The sequence below is a fragment of the Epinephelus fuscoguttatus genome, linkage group LG19 (genome assembly GCF_011397635.1).
Source record: "Epinephelus fuscoguttatus linkage group LG19, E.fuscoguttatus.final_Chr_v1".
Taxonomy (NCBI): domain Eukaryota; kingdom Metazoa; phylum Chordata; class Actinopteri; order Perciformes; family Serranidae; genus Epinephelus; species Epinephelus fuscoguttatus.
Window position 1 is genome coordinate 32,999,468 of NC_064770.1, and position 17,302 is coordinate 33,016,769.

At 42.3% G+C, this 17,302-nt stretch overlaps 3 protein-coding genes across 6 annotated transcripts in view; 1 reads left to right on the top strand and 2 right to left on the bottom strand.

The window, feature by feature from the left end:
- The window catches only part of srebf2 (sterol regulatory element binding transcription factor 2), a 597,702-nt gene that overhangs the window by 430,409 nt on the left and 149,991 nt on the right, over positions 1-17,302 (bottom strand). The window lies entirely within an intron of this gene.
- Positions 1-17,302, top strand: part of zgc:65811 (uncharacterized protein LOC393524 homolog) — a 635,041-nt gene that overhangs the window by 328,731 nt on the left and 289,008 nt on the right. The window lies entirely within an intron of this gene.
- LOC125879891 (glutamate receptor ionotropic, NMDA 2B-like) overlaps positions 1-17,302 on the bottom strand; it is a 206,195-nt gene that overhangs the window by 185,074 nt on the left and 3,819 nt on the right. For all 4 annotated transcript variants that reach the window (XM_049562032.1, XM_049562031.1, XM_049562029.1 and 1 more), the window contains exons 2-3: positions 14,960-15,110; positions 12,647-12,754 (exon numbers count right to left, since the gene is read on the bottom strand). In XM_049562032.1, the coding sequence (XP_049417989.1) occupies positions 12,647-12,673 (27 nt within the window). In that variant the 5' untranslated portion in view covers positions 12,674-12,754; positions 14,960-15,110. The remainder of the gene's footprint in view (positions 1-12,646; positions 12,755-14,959; positions 15,111-17,302) is intronic.

The window sequence follows — 17,302 nt, forward strand, 5'->3', positions numbered from 1 at the left end:
GCCCAAAGAGTGGTCCCGCTGTGAGGGATCAACAGGTTAGGTAGTAGGTTAGGTAGCCGTGGTTTCCTCCTGGTTGATTGTGTTGGTGGTGATAACGCAAAACAGTGTCAATATTATCTGCTGGGTTACACTAGCAGCAGATCCACTTGCACCACCCCAACTGGGGCGGTCTAGCAGCAATGTCACAGCACCATAAATTACATTTATTCATTAAAGAAAAAGGATTTAAAAAAAAAAAAAAAGACTAACTCGTTGAATCTCATGAATCATATTATTCAAATTAAGGACTTCGTTCAAGGACTTTTACGATATTTCTTTCGGGTTATGACATCATAAAATATGATGACAGACATTTAAAGCTTCATTCAAAAACCTCAAATGAAGCTTCGAATGTTAAAAAAATGGCATGCGGTACAGCCCTACCATGGTCACTACCCACACCACATCATCAGCAGTGTGTCGAGCCGCAGTGATTAGTTGATTAATTGATTGGCCGATTGAAAGAAAATCAATCACTAAGTAATTGTTTCAGTCAAACAAAAATGTCAAACACTAGCTGGTTGCAGCTTCTTCAGGGAGAGAATGTGCTGCTTTTCTTCATCATGAATGAATGAATGAGGAGCCTTTTGGACAAAAGTTACAATTTGAAGACGTCACTTTGGGCTTTGGGAAATTCTGGTCAGCATTTTTCCTATTTTTTTGCATTTCATAGGTTAAATATTTTATGATTTTTCAATTAATTGTGAAAATAATCAGCAGATATAACCTAAAATTAAAATTATCATTACTTGCAACCTTAGCAGTGTGCCGTTAGCATCCTAAAGTCTTCCCTTCTCTCTGCACACACATGCATGTGCTGCTCATTGCATGTTGTCTTTCCCTTTTCTCACTCTTCCTCCATTACAGTATGCACACACACACACACACACACACACACTGACTGGAGAACACAGTACGTAGATGAGGGTTAACGCCGCACTGTGCAACCGAGGAGACAGTATCTTATGTCACCCTGAGGGTTTCCCTGCTTCATAATAGATATCAGACACTTGGGCAGCAGTTACAGATAATGTCAGGGGGCAATTTTGTCGTGACAGATAATATAATTCCAGTGGACTTAAAATGAAATATATTATCATCCTGGTGTCGAAACAGAGCTCGCCCTTTACCAGTAGAAAAGGGCTGTTTTACCATTTGTGAACACTGAATCAAATATTAGACTTTACAGCTGCTATTAATAAGTGGCACATCTACACATACATGATTCATGTTAAATGCAAAGAGGTGATTCACCACTGAGAATTTCACCTCTTAAAATGCACACGACTCTAAAAAAAAAATTTAGATTTACATTCAGTGAGAATGTGGAGGTGGTTGTTGCATGTTTTTAGCCTATTTTTAGCCACATATATCTGTTGCCTCAAGTGTTTGCCTAATGTACCTTCCTCCATACATAGTTTAAGGATGGGACCTGCCAATCATCACCCCCGTACCTGCAACCACTATCCACATCATGATCCAAACTGTGCCACATAACACTAGCTGTACAGCTAAGATAAATCCCTTGAAGGATTTATAGTTACAATTACAACGTGTGAGAGCCTTACGAGCCCAAACAGCTTGAATCTTCCGCTGACTGCTCAGTTCTGAGAATTAATATGGACTGTAGATGTCCTATAGACCCACTAGGCTGGGACATTTTAAGGCTGATTGCCTCTCTACCCTCTGCTGACTCTTATTATACTCCTAGCTATATGTTTAATGGAGCATCTCGGTGACCCGGCAGGCCAACGTGCATATTATGTATTTGCAGCATTTTACAGGTCTCTCTTAGGTCTGCTGTGTTTGTTGTCTCTGTGTAATGAGGAAATAAAATCTGTTTTTTGTGTGGATTCGGTTTAAAAGAGCCATAAAGCACTTCCTGGTTTGGCCAAATTACTTTGGTTTCAAGACGGTGGCCAGCAGAGGCGGAACGTGAGGGTTGCTTCAGCCCTGAATGTTTTCTCAAAAGTCCCAAATTGTTTAGGTTTTTAAAATACCTCCAGCAATTTAAATGCCCATGTTGTTTGTCCTAATAGGCTATTCCCTAAAGAAATCTAATACAACTGAGTCATGGTCTTTTGTCTAAAGCCCCGTTTCCACCAAACACTATCAGTATGGAACCTTTGGAACCAAAAATAACCCTTCAGACAGGGTACCTAGAGGCAGCAAATCTCATTTTATAGTTACAGTTTACTAATAAATCTCTCCACAGTATGAACAGTGGTTACATGAGCCTCAAAACCAGTCACAACTCAGCCCTGAGCAGAGTGACCGTCCTCTACTGACCAATCAGACTGCAGTGTTCACAGCTCCACCTTTTAGTACTAGATCTGTGTGCTAGGTACCCCAACAGAGGGGGGACCAAACATGGGGACGGTACGGAACAGTTCCATTGCTACCATCCACAACTTTTCACAGTGAAAACAAAAAAAAAAAAAGCGAACTGAACTGAACTGTACCGTATCGTACTGCTCGGTGGAAACAGGGCTTAAGATGGACAACATGACAAAAATGAAGCCAAAACATCTCGATCGCCCCCTGGTGGCTGGCTGCAGTACAGGTCCATGTTAGCAGATGGGACATGGGCCAATCTAAAAACTCAAAGTACACATCAACTAATTTTTCCCAAAGATGGTTTCTGTCATTTTTAGGTAGTTCTTATCACGCCAAAGTGTTTCTGATAAGTTTGGTTATCACTAGTAATTTGATGTTTAAAAAAAAAGGGGTCTTGAAATCATGATTGACAGCTGCATGTGCCAATCAATATGCCTGCTATCAGTAGCACTGCTTGCAATTAGTCAGACGGGCTTATGAGCGGTAACTTGATACTGGCGGAGATCGCTACTGCACAGACTCTGGCTCCAAATGACGTCACCAGCGCAAGATGGCAGCAGCCGTATCCGGTATATTTTGGCTTCATTTTAGTACAGTGGGTGTAACTGGAGACATGTTGTCCATCTTTGTATACAGTCTATAGTTATAGTCTAACATTTAAAACAGTATTGAAGACCACATATACTTTACATTGTTGGGGATTCTTGATTTGCGATTAGTGTAGCCCGGATTATTACAGCATAGATTCAAATGTACCATATTTTTCAGCTAAACATTCAATCTAACAAAAATAAGTTTCACGATTAGTAATGCTGTTTACACCAAATTTCTAACGACCTATTTTATGTACCTTGGTAACATCAGATCATTTTTGCCTCTTTTATGTGGCAGGAGTGAAATTAGTCATCCTCAACATTTGTTGTGTTTTGGTTTCAGAACGATGAAGACAGTTGGAGAACGATTACATACAAAACTACTCTACAGGATGAATTTTTTAGGCGACTATTATTCAATTCAATTCAATTTTATTTATAAAGCCCACTATCACAAATCACAATTTGCCTCAGAGGGCTTTACAGCAAACGACAACCCTCTGTCCTTGGTCCCTCACAAGGAAAAACTCACCAACTCCCCTCTTCCAGGACGGACAGACATGCAATAGATGTTGTGTGTACAGAACACATCTACATAATAAATTTACGGTAATCCAATGTATGGCTTTTCACAGATGATGTGCAGATTTTATGTAATCTATTATCTAAAATGGCTTAAAGAAGTGCATGTAGCTGCTGTAGATAGGAAAAAAATCTCCACAGGAGAGCAGGTGAGGCCCCCATAGGTTTGGGCTGAGCATTCAATGGTTACAATGGCTGGCTCCGCCCCTGCTGGCAAGCCTAGTAAGTCATTGATCAACAAGTATTCAATAAGAGAGTTTGAAAGTACTCACCTCCAATCTCTCTCTCACACACACACACACACACACACACACAAACACACACATCCTTAATGAGGGTGCCATCAGGGTCTGGCTGTGTGAGCGTGTTCTAATTGTCTTATCTTTCGAGGTGGCACATTCGCGGGCTGAGGCTTAATTTAACATCAGGTCCTCCTCAAAGCACTGGCGTTATTTACACTCCACCCCATCACCCTCCCACACACACAAGTCATTTACACCCGGGGCTCAACCCCCCCAAAAGTACCCCTCTCGCACACCCATGTCAATGCCCTCTCTGTTCTCATCTTTTCCCTTACTGCACTCGTCACCCACCAACACCCCATCTCCGCTCATGGTAAATTAATTGGCAAGCTGTTGTCATGAGATACCAACAGTATTAGAAACAAGCATGCACTGATTCGCTTGTTATTCTGTTTGTGTACGCTACCACAAAGAGCACGCCTCTGACAGCACTGCAGAAACAAGAGTCCAAAGTGTTTAGCACCTTTAAAAGGTTAGAAAACAAAGATGTCTCGGCTAGCCAGGCGGCTTTCCTCTGCTGTACCTCAAACAGAAAGCACAAGTTGGATAGGCTCTCTATTCTGACACGAGACCAGGTGTAAGGCTTTGTTTAAAAAAATTAATTACCAGTACCAGACGTTGTGCTAGACTTTTTCGTCGCCAGTCATTTTGACCGACAGGGTCATAAAAATCCAGTCATAATCTATTTTTACCGGTCATTTTAATTTTCGTTTTTAAATGATAATAAAGATATTCAAAGACATTTAGTTTTCATTTGTTCGTTTATAATAAATCCAACAAGCAAGTTATAAAGTGTGTATTAATAAGGACATGAATGAAAAGATGAATAGACATCCACACAACCATTAGGCTTCGCCCTGGACACACCGGACGGCACTAACGCATCCAGTGTGTCCAGGGTGTTATGTAGCATAGTTATGCCTGTAGGCTCGGTGACACAAAATTAAAATTGTAATGAAGTGAATAGGGTATTGAAAAATGTGTAAATTATACACACGGTATTTTCTCCTCACGTTCCTCAGTGTGTGTTGTTATTTTATTTTGAAAATTGGCCGGATTCTCTCATCTTTTCTGTGTCCGACTTCCTATTTGGTACGATCCGCTCTATCCAGCTTGACAGAAGCACTCGCGGCTTGCGTGAAAAATAGACCAGACGCCGAGCTGAAGCGCTGCCTCCGCGGGCGCTCCGCTCTGCTCAGCGGCCTGTGTGGACAGTCAGATAGGTTAACATGGGCGCTGATTGAAAACTGCCTCTGCTGCTGGGCGCTGCGCTTCGGTTCCGCGTCCGGTGTGTCAGGGGCGTTATGTCAACAATGTTACATGAAGCAGATGAATGACTTTTTCTCTGCAGTGTGAAAACAGCAGCCACTTAAACCACTGACTGTGCACTCTGCCGCCAAGTGGGCAGGGGTGGTAATTGCAATCTGTCAAAATGACCGGCAGCCTTCAGATTTTGCGGTCACTGTTGTAAAAAAAACGGTCAATGACCGAGAATATCCGGTTAACGCGACCCCTGACCAGTACCCTTTAAGTGATAACGATACCAGGAGAGTACTTCATGTAATACCTTTTTATTCTACTTAATTCGATACCCATCATGTGAATGGAAGCAATAGGTTGTGGAAAATGTCTCAGACGCTACATGCGTGTAGTATATAGCCATACTTTCAAACATCTGGGTGGCATCTCAGCATGTTGAACTGCCAATTCCATCAAATACACCACACAGGATTTCACCACACCACAGACTGTACGAGTTGTAGCTGCTGCAATTGTGGGCCAGTCTGGGATTCCTACAGCTTAAGGCCAGTAAGATATAACACTTTTCAGACTTTTTAAATGCCGATCAGAATAAAATTTAAGACCAACTTAAAAATTTAATTATTAGGGTTGGGGACAAATTTTGCCCAAATGTTGCGTGGCGGGGACAAGGGTAGAACAAGACAAGGAATTACATGGTGCTTGGCTGGCAGGTGTTCTTGATGATTTTTGTTTCTCACTCTGCATGGAGGATTCAATGGCCTTGATTTCCATCGTGCCAAGCTTTTTAAACTTTTTGCATAAAATACACCAAGCCTTGTATGCATCGCTTTGTACAGGGTTTCTATGCTGCAAAATCTTGGCTAAATAGATAATTTTTATTGAACTTGCACTTCTCTGTGTCATCTAGTTATGCAAGAGGTATTCGGTAAATTACTTTTTAAAAACAGATGTTACCAATTTGAGCATTTTTAGGACTTACGAAAGATTGTTTCAAGACATTTTAATACCAATAAAGGCATTGGTATCATAGCCTAAATTGAAAAAGGCTTGATTGGTAATTGGCTTAATTGGTGGTTGGCTGCAAGCAAAACCATACAACTAGTCACTGTTTCTGGATCTGGGTACAAAAAGGATCGAAAAGCAGGTATTGTTTGACTGGAGGAGTTTCCATACTATATGGCTTTGGTCGATACCTTCAAAGATGTCGAATGCCCATACCCAGCCCTTAGCAGAAGTCATAATCGTGTCCCAAAAATGTGATGTTTTTGTTTCTCTGACACAAGTCTGCAATACTGAAAATACTGGAAATAGTTGAAAATCAACAAAACAAGGCAACAATGAACGTGCTGTAGCCTGAAATCATACAGTCCCATATCCAAATGTGGAACACGTGTCATATTAACATGACCTGCAACTGTCACACTACATCTTAACGTGACTGAGCTGTATCTTTGGGCCAAGTTTTATCAAAATCCTACTGGCCAAGACTGAGATATCATGAAAAACATCTGACGCAGTGCCACACTTGGGCCATAAGACCAATCTATACTTTCTTCATCAGCAACACAAGTGACAGTGTGTGGAAATCAATCCATAATTAATCCATGAGGACGAAATCTCTTGTCGATGTTTGTCGGGAGTTTTCACAATTGAACAGTCGGAGCACTTACAGCGTTTTCAATACTTCTCAAACTCCGGGTCTCGCTTTCGGGAATCAATCTGAGATGCAAACGGGAACAATCGACTGAGCACACAGAAGAGGTTAAACGGCTGCATGAGAGCTGCATCGTCTCCAGGTGCATCGAGTTTAATCAGCCAGACTTTGACAAACCTATTATGTTTGTATCCCTTACAATAGCTCACATCGCAATCTCCCCCTCGTTTCCTTTTGTCTGTCTGCCTGGTTGGAAGTATTACAGCATCTTCCTGTTCTATACAAGACACGCTAGCACATACAACCTTTTCTCTCCCTCATCCAGCCCCCTCTTTCTCTGTTTCTCTCTCCCTCTGCAGCCTGGTTGCCACCTATCACAGATTTTGACAGTACGTGGATGAGGTCCCTCAGAGAGGCATTAGCTCCCCATTGGGAGTTCTTCTGCTAAACTCCTGGCGGGCATTTTTCCTTAACACAGCGCAATCAATAACTCTTAATATTATCTACTGGCAAACAGAGTCACAGTAAAAGGCTGCGGGAGGCTTTAGGACAGACTGAGGCTGAGAGCCTGCGAGGCGGCAGCCAGGGCAGAGCAGGCCTTGCTTTGCTGAGGCAACTGAAGCAAGATGAGCATTAGTTATGACATTTCAACAGGAGACGCTGCCTCGTGTCCAGGTGATCTCCAACTCTGGAGTGCACTCAGGTATGGTCGAGGGTCACTGTCCATGCTTGACCATTTCATCTTTGCAACATCACAAACAGGCTTTTAGAGATTCTTTTATGTGTGTGTGTGTGTGTGTAGCTACGCTGATGATGCACCGCCATCCAATTTTACAGCAAGGGGAGGGCGTAGCTCACTCCTGGTAGAAGGCCGTATCGGGGAAAAGTAATCCCTTCTCTGGTATAGACTGATTTATTGTCCGGCACAGCTTTCATAATGGGAAAGAAAAACGTAGCTTATGGAGCGGAGATGAAGAAAAAGAAGTTTAAACGGCATTACTTAGTTGCAGCTTCTGCACAACAAGACATTGATCAAATTCTGTAAGTATAGCATTAATCACATACTATGACACAGGTGTTATTATTCCAAATTAAAGCTGGATCAGAGGAGTTGCCCTTAAATCAATGATGACAACTCCAAGCTGCTCTAAGTTGTAGAGCATTATGTAAAACCTACATCAATGTGTGCTACAACCGAACACAATATTACAAGTTTTTAAAGTGAAACAAAAGTTTCCTGTTTTGTTGTGAGCCCCAGCATTGTGTGAACTTCACTGTCTCCCTGCCCTTCAAACTGTACTGCTACAGTATACTAATAAAGAATGTGTTTGGTTTATCATTCAGGTGCAATCATCCCTTCTGTCGACTATACAGCGAAACCCTCTGACACTCACTGCATTGTTAGTCCTCTAGGCATGAGCACAAGTGTTTCCTGTCGATCATGGCTGCGTAAAGATGCTGACCTGTGGCGTACACACAAACACACACACACCAAAACAAATCATTCACCCGCTTCAACAACACAACCTCTAGGTGAGGCCAGAAAACAACAAGTCAGCTGAAGCCGGGCGCAGAGCTGCTCTTCCAGACAGCTGCTCACATACCTGCGCTAGCTTTGCCTCAAGAGTTGGGCAGATATGTGAATACATATATATCTACAGAAACAACAGTGAAATGCACACACATACAAAGTACAAACATATAAAATAACACACTAAAACACACACACTATATATAGACACAGACAAAAACACACATAAATCTATCAAAGGCTGCAGCTAAAAGTAATTTTCGTGATTGATTAATCTGTATTTTCATAAGGAAGCCATTATTTGCTTATTCCAGAGATTTTCAAACTAGGAGAGTTGAAGGGGAGGTGTGGAGGAAGAGATGTGAGTCAAACATACTGCGTGAGATGAAAGAGAAGGATGGTAGGAGTTTGGCCCACAATTTGCATTAAAAAAAAATCTACTTGTCTTGGAATCATTAATCATATAAATCTGAACACCCAAACACAAAACACATATTTTAGATTCAGTGTGACCAACACTTTGCAAGGATACCATTATGTCAATCCATAAAAATCAACACATTCTCACTTCCAACTCATCAAATACCAACGCTTGGTCAGTGGCCCTGCACGTCAAACTATGACGCTCTAGGTAACTCCTGTGTCAGTTTTAGATGTTGAGGGATGACATGCCAATTTACACTCTTTACATGCACTGTGTCTTTTTAAAATAAACTTATGTTGTCACAGGAAATGCGCAGTTTCTGCCCGTAAAATGCATTCAGTCTCTTTCAAAATAAACTTAGAACGTAGGTAAAAAAAAAAAAAAAACCCACTGCTTTTCGGCTAATTTCCGGAGGTTTAGGCAACAAAAGCACATGGCTTGGTTCAGAAAAAAAGTAATGTAACGTAAAGTAACGTCATGTAACATATGTCACTAGTGTAATATGCTACACATACTAGCACACTATGTTTTGATTACTTTTGGGTTCACACACGACACAAACAGCAGTGTCCAGGGTCAAAATCCTGAGTTTGTTTGACCCATCCATCGCCGACCTCCCTATGCAGACTTTGTTGCGCAGCAGTTGCACAGAGCAACAAAAAATGCCTTCACCCGGTGCATCTCATACACATATGCCACTAAAGGATGCCTCTGTGCATCACTATCTGCAGCAGAAGGCCACTGACCTGGCATCTGAGTTGTGAGTGAGACCGGGTTTTAAAAACGCAAATAAAACATCCATAAACTCAATCAAAAAAACATAGAAAAAAAGATGCTTCTTATAACTCCATAATGCGCCTGAGAATCATCATGTTTTCATGTTATCATCAGTCTCAAAATAATGCAGTAATAGTTGTCTCTACATCCATCCAAGTATGCAGAATTAGATATTAGCACTTCCTGTTGGCAGGAAGTGCTAATATCTAATTCTGCATACTTTTCATGCTGCCAATTAGCCAAAATATAGAAGAACACAAGCACAAAAAAGACTGAAAGGAGGATGAGGATGGGGGGGATGAGGGGTGGGGACAGTTGTCTTGATTTTTAACCCCTGGTTTTTTAAATAAAAGTAGACAACATAGAAATACAGCCATCAACCAACAGTCTAAATCCACTCAGCAATGATATAAATAAGGAAAAAAAGCAGCAAAGATTCAGATCTGAACAGCTGGAACCATCATATGTTGACATTTTTCCATAGTAAATGACTTAAACAATCAATCGACATTAAAAAATGATTGTCAATTAAATGCCTGACGGTTCCAGCGTTAGATCTACCCAACAACTGGAGCACTAACACCGACGCCACCTGAAGCCTCCTCACAGCAGCGTCAGAGGTGGTGCCAGAAAATAACAGATGCCACCAAAGCAAATGTTGGAAGTGCAGCGCTCAGCTAATGACTGGATCTGCAGGCCATTTTCCAGGTGACTTATGTTACTGCTCCGCTGCTGTGAGACAAGGATGAGTGAAGCTGTATTGATCTGCTGTTTTGCAACCCAATCGATGCCACCGCACAGATCTTAGCTTTGTTTTCAGGTCAAGCTGAAATACGTGATCTTACGGACCAAATACAATTAATATTAAATGATGGCATTACTCTGAGATAAATAACCCACCAGAGACTTACACTCACCTCGCTGCTGTACCTCACAAGTTTATTCAATTACAAGATAATTGAACATCAGTGAAGCCTAGGTGTAACAGTGTGATTGGAATTCATTACAAAGAGAAACGTGACGGAGCGAGTTTGCCGTGCCTGAAAAGTTTCTTTGAATAGGACCGAGTTATTGAATAAATGAGATATGCCCACACAGCGTTGTGTAATTTTTGCACATGGCGACAAAACAGAATAGACAGCAGCACAGGAACATCACAAGCCATTGTCTTCCTGAGAAAACCCACAGCTGCACTCCTCCTATCCTCTCCCTAGAAACAACTACCAAAAAACACTTCCTCTCTTGTCTTCCTCTACTTGTTTATTTTCTTCTGTCCTTCTCTTCATCAAAAGCCTCCTAACTCCCCGGCTCTTGAATTTGCTCTAATTTAGAAATACACAGTCGAAGAAAGAAAAAAAAGCTTCCTCTCTCCACACCCTTTCCATGAACAAAAGGCATGAAAAGAAGAATGATGTCAGTTATAAATATTCTCCCAAAATAAGCACATAAACATACTGGCCTATTCAGCAGAAGAATGCAACACCAGACTCACAAAAAACACTATAGGAGGAAGACAGATATACCCAGGAGGTGCTCATTTATCTCACTGTTACGCTCCGATACAGAAATCTGCCGTTAATTACATTCTGTAGGGTAGGAGAAAGGTGATCCGAAAATATTTCATACTTTATTTCACACATCAAAGATTGTAGCCTCGATATAGTGTGTGTGTGCACTGGATGTGAGTGATGACATGGGCTTTCAGAGTCTAAATAAAAGTCTGCTGTTAATTGGATTTGACTGAAAAATGAGCCAAGCTGCACTTAATTAATGGCACTGAGTGGTGGGGACATAATGAGGGGCCAAAATCCCATTTAGGTTAGGTACACAAGGATTAGAGATAAAGCTTTTAAAAAACTCATGAGGCATTATTATTCTAATATGTGCTCATTTTAACCATTATTCCAACCGCTGCTTTTTCTAAACAGTTTATGTAAGAGCAAGAAGTGTGCTGGACTTGAATAATAAGCCGAACGGACTGATAATCTGTAACTGTAAGTATGAATTCTGTTCAAAGAAGGTGGGGCGGCGCTGTTAACGAGATTCACCACCGTAGTTAATTCATCTATATGGTAATGGTTTATGACGTCAGGCAATAGTAGGCAATGTGCAGCGTCAGCGTTAGCCGAGGCAGCCGTGTGACTTTCAGCTAACGACGGAAGGCCGAGGCACTTCATTACGAGGCTGCACTGTCGCTCTGCTGCTGGCTAAGGCGGCAGCTTAAAGTAATAGGAGTGAGTGTGTAATGGCAGCATTTGTAGTGTGCTCACACACAGTCAATCGCCCCCACATACCACAACAACCAGTGCCTCCCATCAAAAAAGAAACAGGAAGAAATTTAGCTCCTCAACCTTGCCCCTCTGCACCGAGGCTCAGCCTCTTAAACGTCACGGCTGATTAATAGTGCACGGGAAGAAAAGAGAGGACGGGAGGGAGAAAGGTGAGAGAACTTAAGAGCAATTAAAAGGAAAAAAAAGCTTAGCAGTGAGGAACGAGGAGATGAATGTATGAGAAAACGATGGAATGTGCTGATATGATAATGGCCTCTCACAGGCCCCTGTGGCAAATAAATTTGCTCTGTGTAACTTGGTCCTGGGACGGAGAGAGAATTATGTGTTCTTTTATCTTATCACAGTAAACAGTCTTCCTCCCTCCTTCATACGGAGTGTGAACAGAAACATGTCTAAATGGTCACACGCCCCTGACACAAAATCCCACTCAACAAATCCTTTAATTGCCTGATCAATGCCTGTAGAGCCATGCAAATTAAGCCGATAGTCGATAGGGGCTGGGTCGGGGTTGAACGTCCACACGCTGACGCATGCCACTGATCAAAGTGCACACTGTGCTAAAAACCCGGGATTAAACCATTCATCTGTAGGCTCCACCTTGAACCATTATCCTGACCCTCAAGCAAACCTGGTGTGAGATACAAAGCGAAAAAGGCCTTTAGAAGTTTCAGACCATCCATCACGGAGCTGCAGGAGAGGCGCACGCTAAGGGAAGCTGCAGACGCACAAACAAACACACACACACACAGGTGAGATAAGACGGGGTGTTTCGGCGGTTCCCTTCAGGGACAAGGCGAGAAAACCGAGAACAGCTCGAGTTGTAGAGATGCCTCATGCATCAATATTGTCTTACCTTGTGTTTTGCCAGCCAAAGTCTCATCCCGGCGTCTCAGAAGTAGCATGATGGTGCGGCCTGGGACTCCTCTCTCCCTCTCATAGCCTCAGACTGAGGGAGGCTGAACTACAATCAAAAACAAGAGACAAGACAACATGATTATTGATTGGGAGCTGCTATTGTTTCTTAAAGGAACAGTTCATCCCAAAATCTAAAATACATTTTTTTTTTCTTACCTGTGGTGCTATTTATCAGTCTAGACTGTTTCGGTGTGAGTTGCTGAGTGTTAGAGATATGTGCATGTGTATGTGTATGCTGCACAGATGTCTGCCTTCTCTCCAATATAATGGAACTAGATGGTACTTTGCTTGTGGTGCTCAAAGCGCCAAAAGAATACATGTTAAAAACTCAACAGCAATGTCTCTTTCCAGAAATACCAACCTGGTAACTCAAGATAATCCACAGACCTTTTATGTAGGGACTGTTTTCTTTCTACCGAACTATATCCGCCAACCGTATCACCATACAGAAGGAAGCATGCATGAATGCCATCTGAGCTGTGACGTTAGCTAGCTCAGTGGTGAGCTTGCAGTAGATCAGCTCCTCCAGACAACTGACACAAACTCAGCCAATTAATGTGAATTCTGCACGACCTTGCAATTTCATCCAGTCATCGCAACTTTACCACAAACGTGACTATTTAAAACAGATAAAATCTCATTTCACTGTAGAGCTGTTTGCAGCGTATTAATTCGTTCAGCTCCTTCTTGTCCTGCTCTTGCTCTCTGTCTCTGTTTATGAGACTACTGCTGCAGAAGTGTGAGCTTCGTGCCTGGGACAAAGTTAGCCACACAGTGACAGGGCTAACTGTTAGCAGCACACAGCTAACTTTGCCGAACAGTTATTAACAGATTAAATGACAGAGTAGGGCTGTTTCAGTGTTGGTATAACTTTGGTGGGACCGTTTAACTGCTCAATGTCGGATGTTAACCGCTGCTGCTGTGTTTGCTCGTGCTAAGCACAGAGAGCAGGAGGAGAGCAGCTCACGAAGATGGTCCTTTTGCGCTGCACTGACATCAGCAACAGGCAATCATCTGTTGCTGCCATCGCAACACCATCATTACAAATAGATTTTAATTCTGTGGGAAATATTCATAATAACAGGCTCCAAATCCGAGACAGCATCACAACTATTTTTGCTCATAATTTCTATGCAATACAACCCTATAAACCTGTGGTTCCCAACTGGTGGGTCGCAGTTCAAAGGTGGGTCGCAGGTCCATTCTGACCCGACCGCAAGTGACTTGCTAATGAGTCCAGTTTGTAAAAAAAAACAGACAGACAGCTACTTTACAGAGACAGCAAACTAGCTCGACAACATGGCCAAATGCAAGTGTGACGCTGAATAAATTCAACTTTGTGGACTTTGAACTGATGACTAAGGGCAATCTGGACCCTATGACTGGACCAACTGGGAACCACAGCTATAAACAATGCAACATGCATCACAATATTTTAAAAATGCTGCTGTGAAATCAGGCCTTTCAGGCCACAAAATCCTGGAAGAGCCGGTAGACGCATACTTCCTTCTGTGTGGTGTTACATTTGGCGGATGTAGTTTGGTAGAAAGAAAATAGTTCTGTGGATTATCTTCAGTAACCGTCATGATTTCTGCAAAAAGACATTGCTGTTAAGTTTTTAAATTTTTTTTTTTTTGGGCGCTTTGAGCACCACAAGTTGAGTGCCATCTAGTTCCATTGCATTGGAGAGAAGGCATCTCTATGGCTGATATCTCCAACACTTATACAGGTAAGAGGAAAAATATGCATTTTTGATTTGGGGGTGTACTGTCTCTTAAAAACATTCTTAGTTTGAGTTTCTGTTATAACAGTTTGTCTCTCTGACTGTGCAATCAGCGATCACAGGAGATGAAATCAGCATCATTTTCATTTCTGACTGTTAATGCAGAAAAGAGAGCACAAATATTATTAAAAAAAACTGTTTTAAAAAGGCTCTAAACACAACAAAACAAGTAAAGCGCTCCCTGAAATTTATCATTTCAGGTGTCACTCCACCAGCAGGTTTATTTGCTTTAACCAGCTGCACTTTATAAAATAAATGGGTTTTAGTCTTCATGATTAATTAAATTACACCTCTCTACCAGGACACCTCATTAGCTGTGTGGGGTTTGTTGAAGCAAATACAGATGTTCATGAATAGAGAGGTGAGGTTTTAAAAATGAGGCGACGTTGCAGAGCATTTATCTCCCCTCCACATCATAATCCTCCCAGTGTTGATTGCGAACAAGGCGGCCGGGCAGGGGGGACTCACAGCAGTTTTAGGTAAAATCCTCGACAGGTCAAGAGGGTAAAGCAGCAATTTCGAGGTAATTGTACTCCACAGGAGCAGCTTCACTTCTGTTTTCTCCTTCGCTCCTCCAAAGAGATGTTTGGCGTCGCTTGTTTTTCTGACGTCCGCCAGTCTGTTATTGCAAAGGGAACAGGGAGGACAGAGGGTTAGAGGCAGGTCACAGTGAGTTAGACTCTAATAACGCCATGCTGCGCTCTGGCACGGCATGCAACCTCTGACCTGCTCCCCTTAGAGTTAATAAGTGACGATTAAATGAGAGGAATTTCAAATGCGCTGCTCGATCTGAATACGGCTCTCTGTATTACTGTTTCCAAATCCACTGTGAAGGCTATTTCTGCTCTATAAAAACAATGCGTCTCTCTCCTTAATTTGTTTGAATGCATCTCACAACTCCCTTTAGTGAACTGTGTGTGGGTGCATGCATGTGTGTGTTTGTGCAGGGGATGAAACAGTCTGATTTTAGGAGAATCCAGCCCAGTATGATAAATAATACATCCCCTCCAAATGTACTGTAGTACTAAATTGTCTCTGCCTTCATCCCCCAACAACCGCCCAACTACAGCAGATCAGAAGAATAATAAATAGCTCCTATTAATCCAGATTATACACAACTCATATACCATGAGCACACCCCAAACTGAAGGGCAGAGTGTGGGGCCATACTTTAGGTAAATTAATGATTAATTGAAATATGTCGATGAATAATAAACCAGTCTCTGCGGGGTAACAGATTGTACTCTCCATATTTAATAGATTGATGGGCCCTCACACAAACACACAACATGGACACACTTGCAGCAACGTGTAATCACAGACGTCACATGTACATGCGACACATGAAACAGAAGGGGCGAACATACAGTAGATTAAACCATCAAAGGAGGCCTACGCTGCTCAGTCGAAACGCCCATGTTTCAGCTTGTTTCTTAGCTTCCACTAATCCCACAAACAGGGGCCTCGGTGTTGCCTCTCTGTGTACTCCCATCCCTTCTCATGGACAGTGTCTGCGTCGATACAAGTCCTCTTAATCAGCTCCGATGAATTATTGAATAGCCTTTTTATATCAGATCATGACCCATATTCCGCTCGCTTGAAGTGAATATGCCGCCAATAAAAATCGTACTTTTTAAGTCGCCCCACATAGGCTCCCCCGCTCGCACTCTTAATGGCTGAACGGGAGTCTGACACACACTGCTCAAAGTTAGACGGAGCTCAGACTGATCCGCTCGTTTAACGAGATGATGGACGAGGTCATCATGCAGCGGCACACAAATCCGAGTTTTAACTAACTACCACCCTTTACACACTTTAGGCTTCTGATGAACACGCAGCGCTGCTCCAGAACACAGCAATCCCTGGATGGCACAAGAGTGGAAGCTATTTTGAAGATAAGATATCTAATAGAGGGTTATTGCTGGTTTCATTAAGGTAGATGCAGCGCTCAGAGCCAGACACAGGAGCTGTATTGTCGTCTCATTAGGTAGCACATGGGGAGAAGGAGAGACAGAGAGAGAATCAGTAGGAAGAGGGGATAGGATTATGAATCTCCTTAGCCCCTGCTGTCTCCTCCTGGCCTGTTTATCAATGACGACTGCAAACACGGTGCCTATGAAATCTCTTAAGCTCTGTTTGGAGACTTTTGGCAGACTTCTTTTTTCCACGTAAGCTTCTGGCATCAAGCTGTTTTCAAACACTAAAAATTGACAGGAAGCTTGAAATATGGGGGCCCCGGTTACCAAATACAGCTGATTTATTGTTCAATAAAAATTTGGTGGCCATATTTACACAAACATTATTCATTTAGGATTAGGGTACACTTTTAAACTAAAGAACAAACTGTGTAAAACACCGACTACGATGTGACTTTTGGCAGGAACGTTAATTTAGCAAGATATAACGCCACTGGGAAAAAGCTGAAAAATACATTCTCGTCTTTGTGACAAGAGGGCTCATGATCCCAAATAAAACCCAGACCTTGACAAAAAGCCGCGTGTCCCGCCAACAAATCCCCCTTACATTTGCATGGCAGTGATGTGCAACCATCTTCCAAACTATTCATTTGGATGGAAATTGCTCACTCTACCACCAAGCTAGGCTCCAAAGGATCAGTTCAAACTTAATCCTTTGCATAACAATAATCAGATCGGCTGAGATCAACTACAATTTTCCCGCTAAGTGGGACATAACGCTCACATCACCGCCCATTTTGCTCCTGCCCCCCGCTTCCACATTGTCCAGGAACATTACAGCAAAAGCGAGTTTCACCTGTTCATAAAAACCCTATTCTTATGATCATTACAGTAA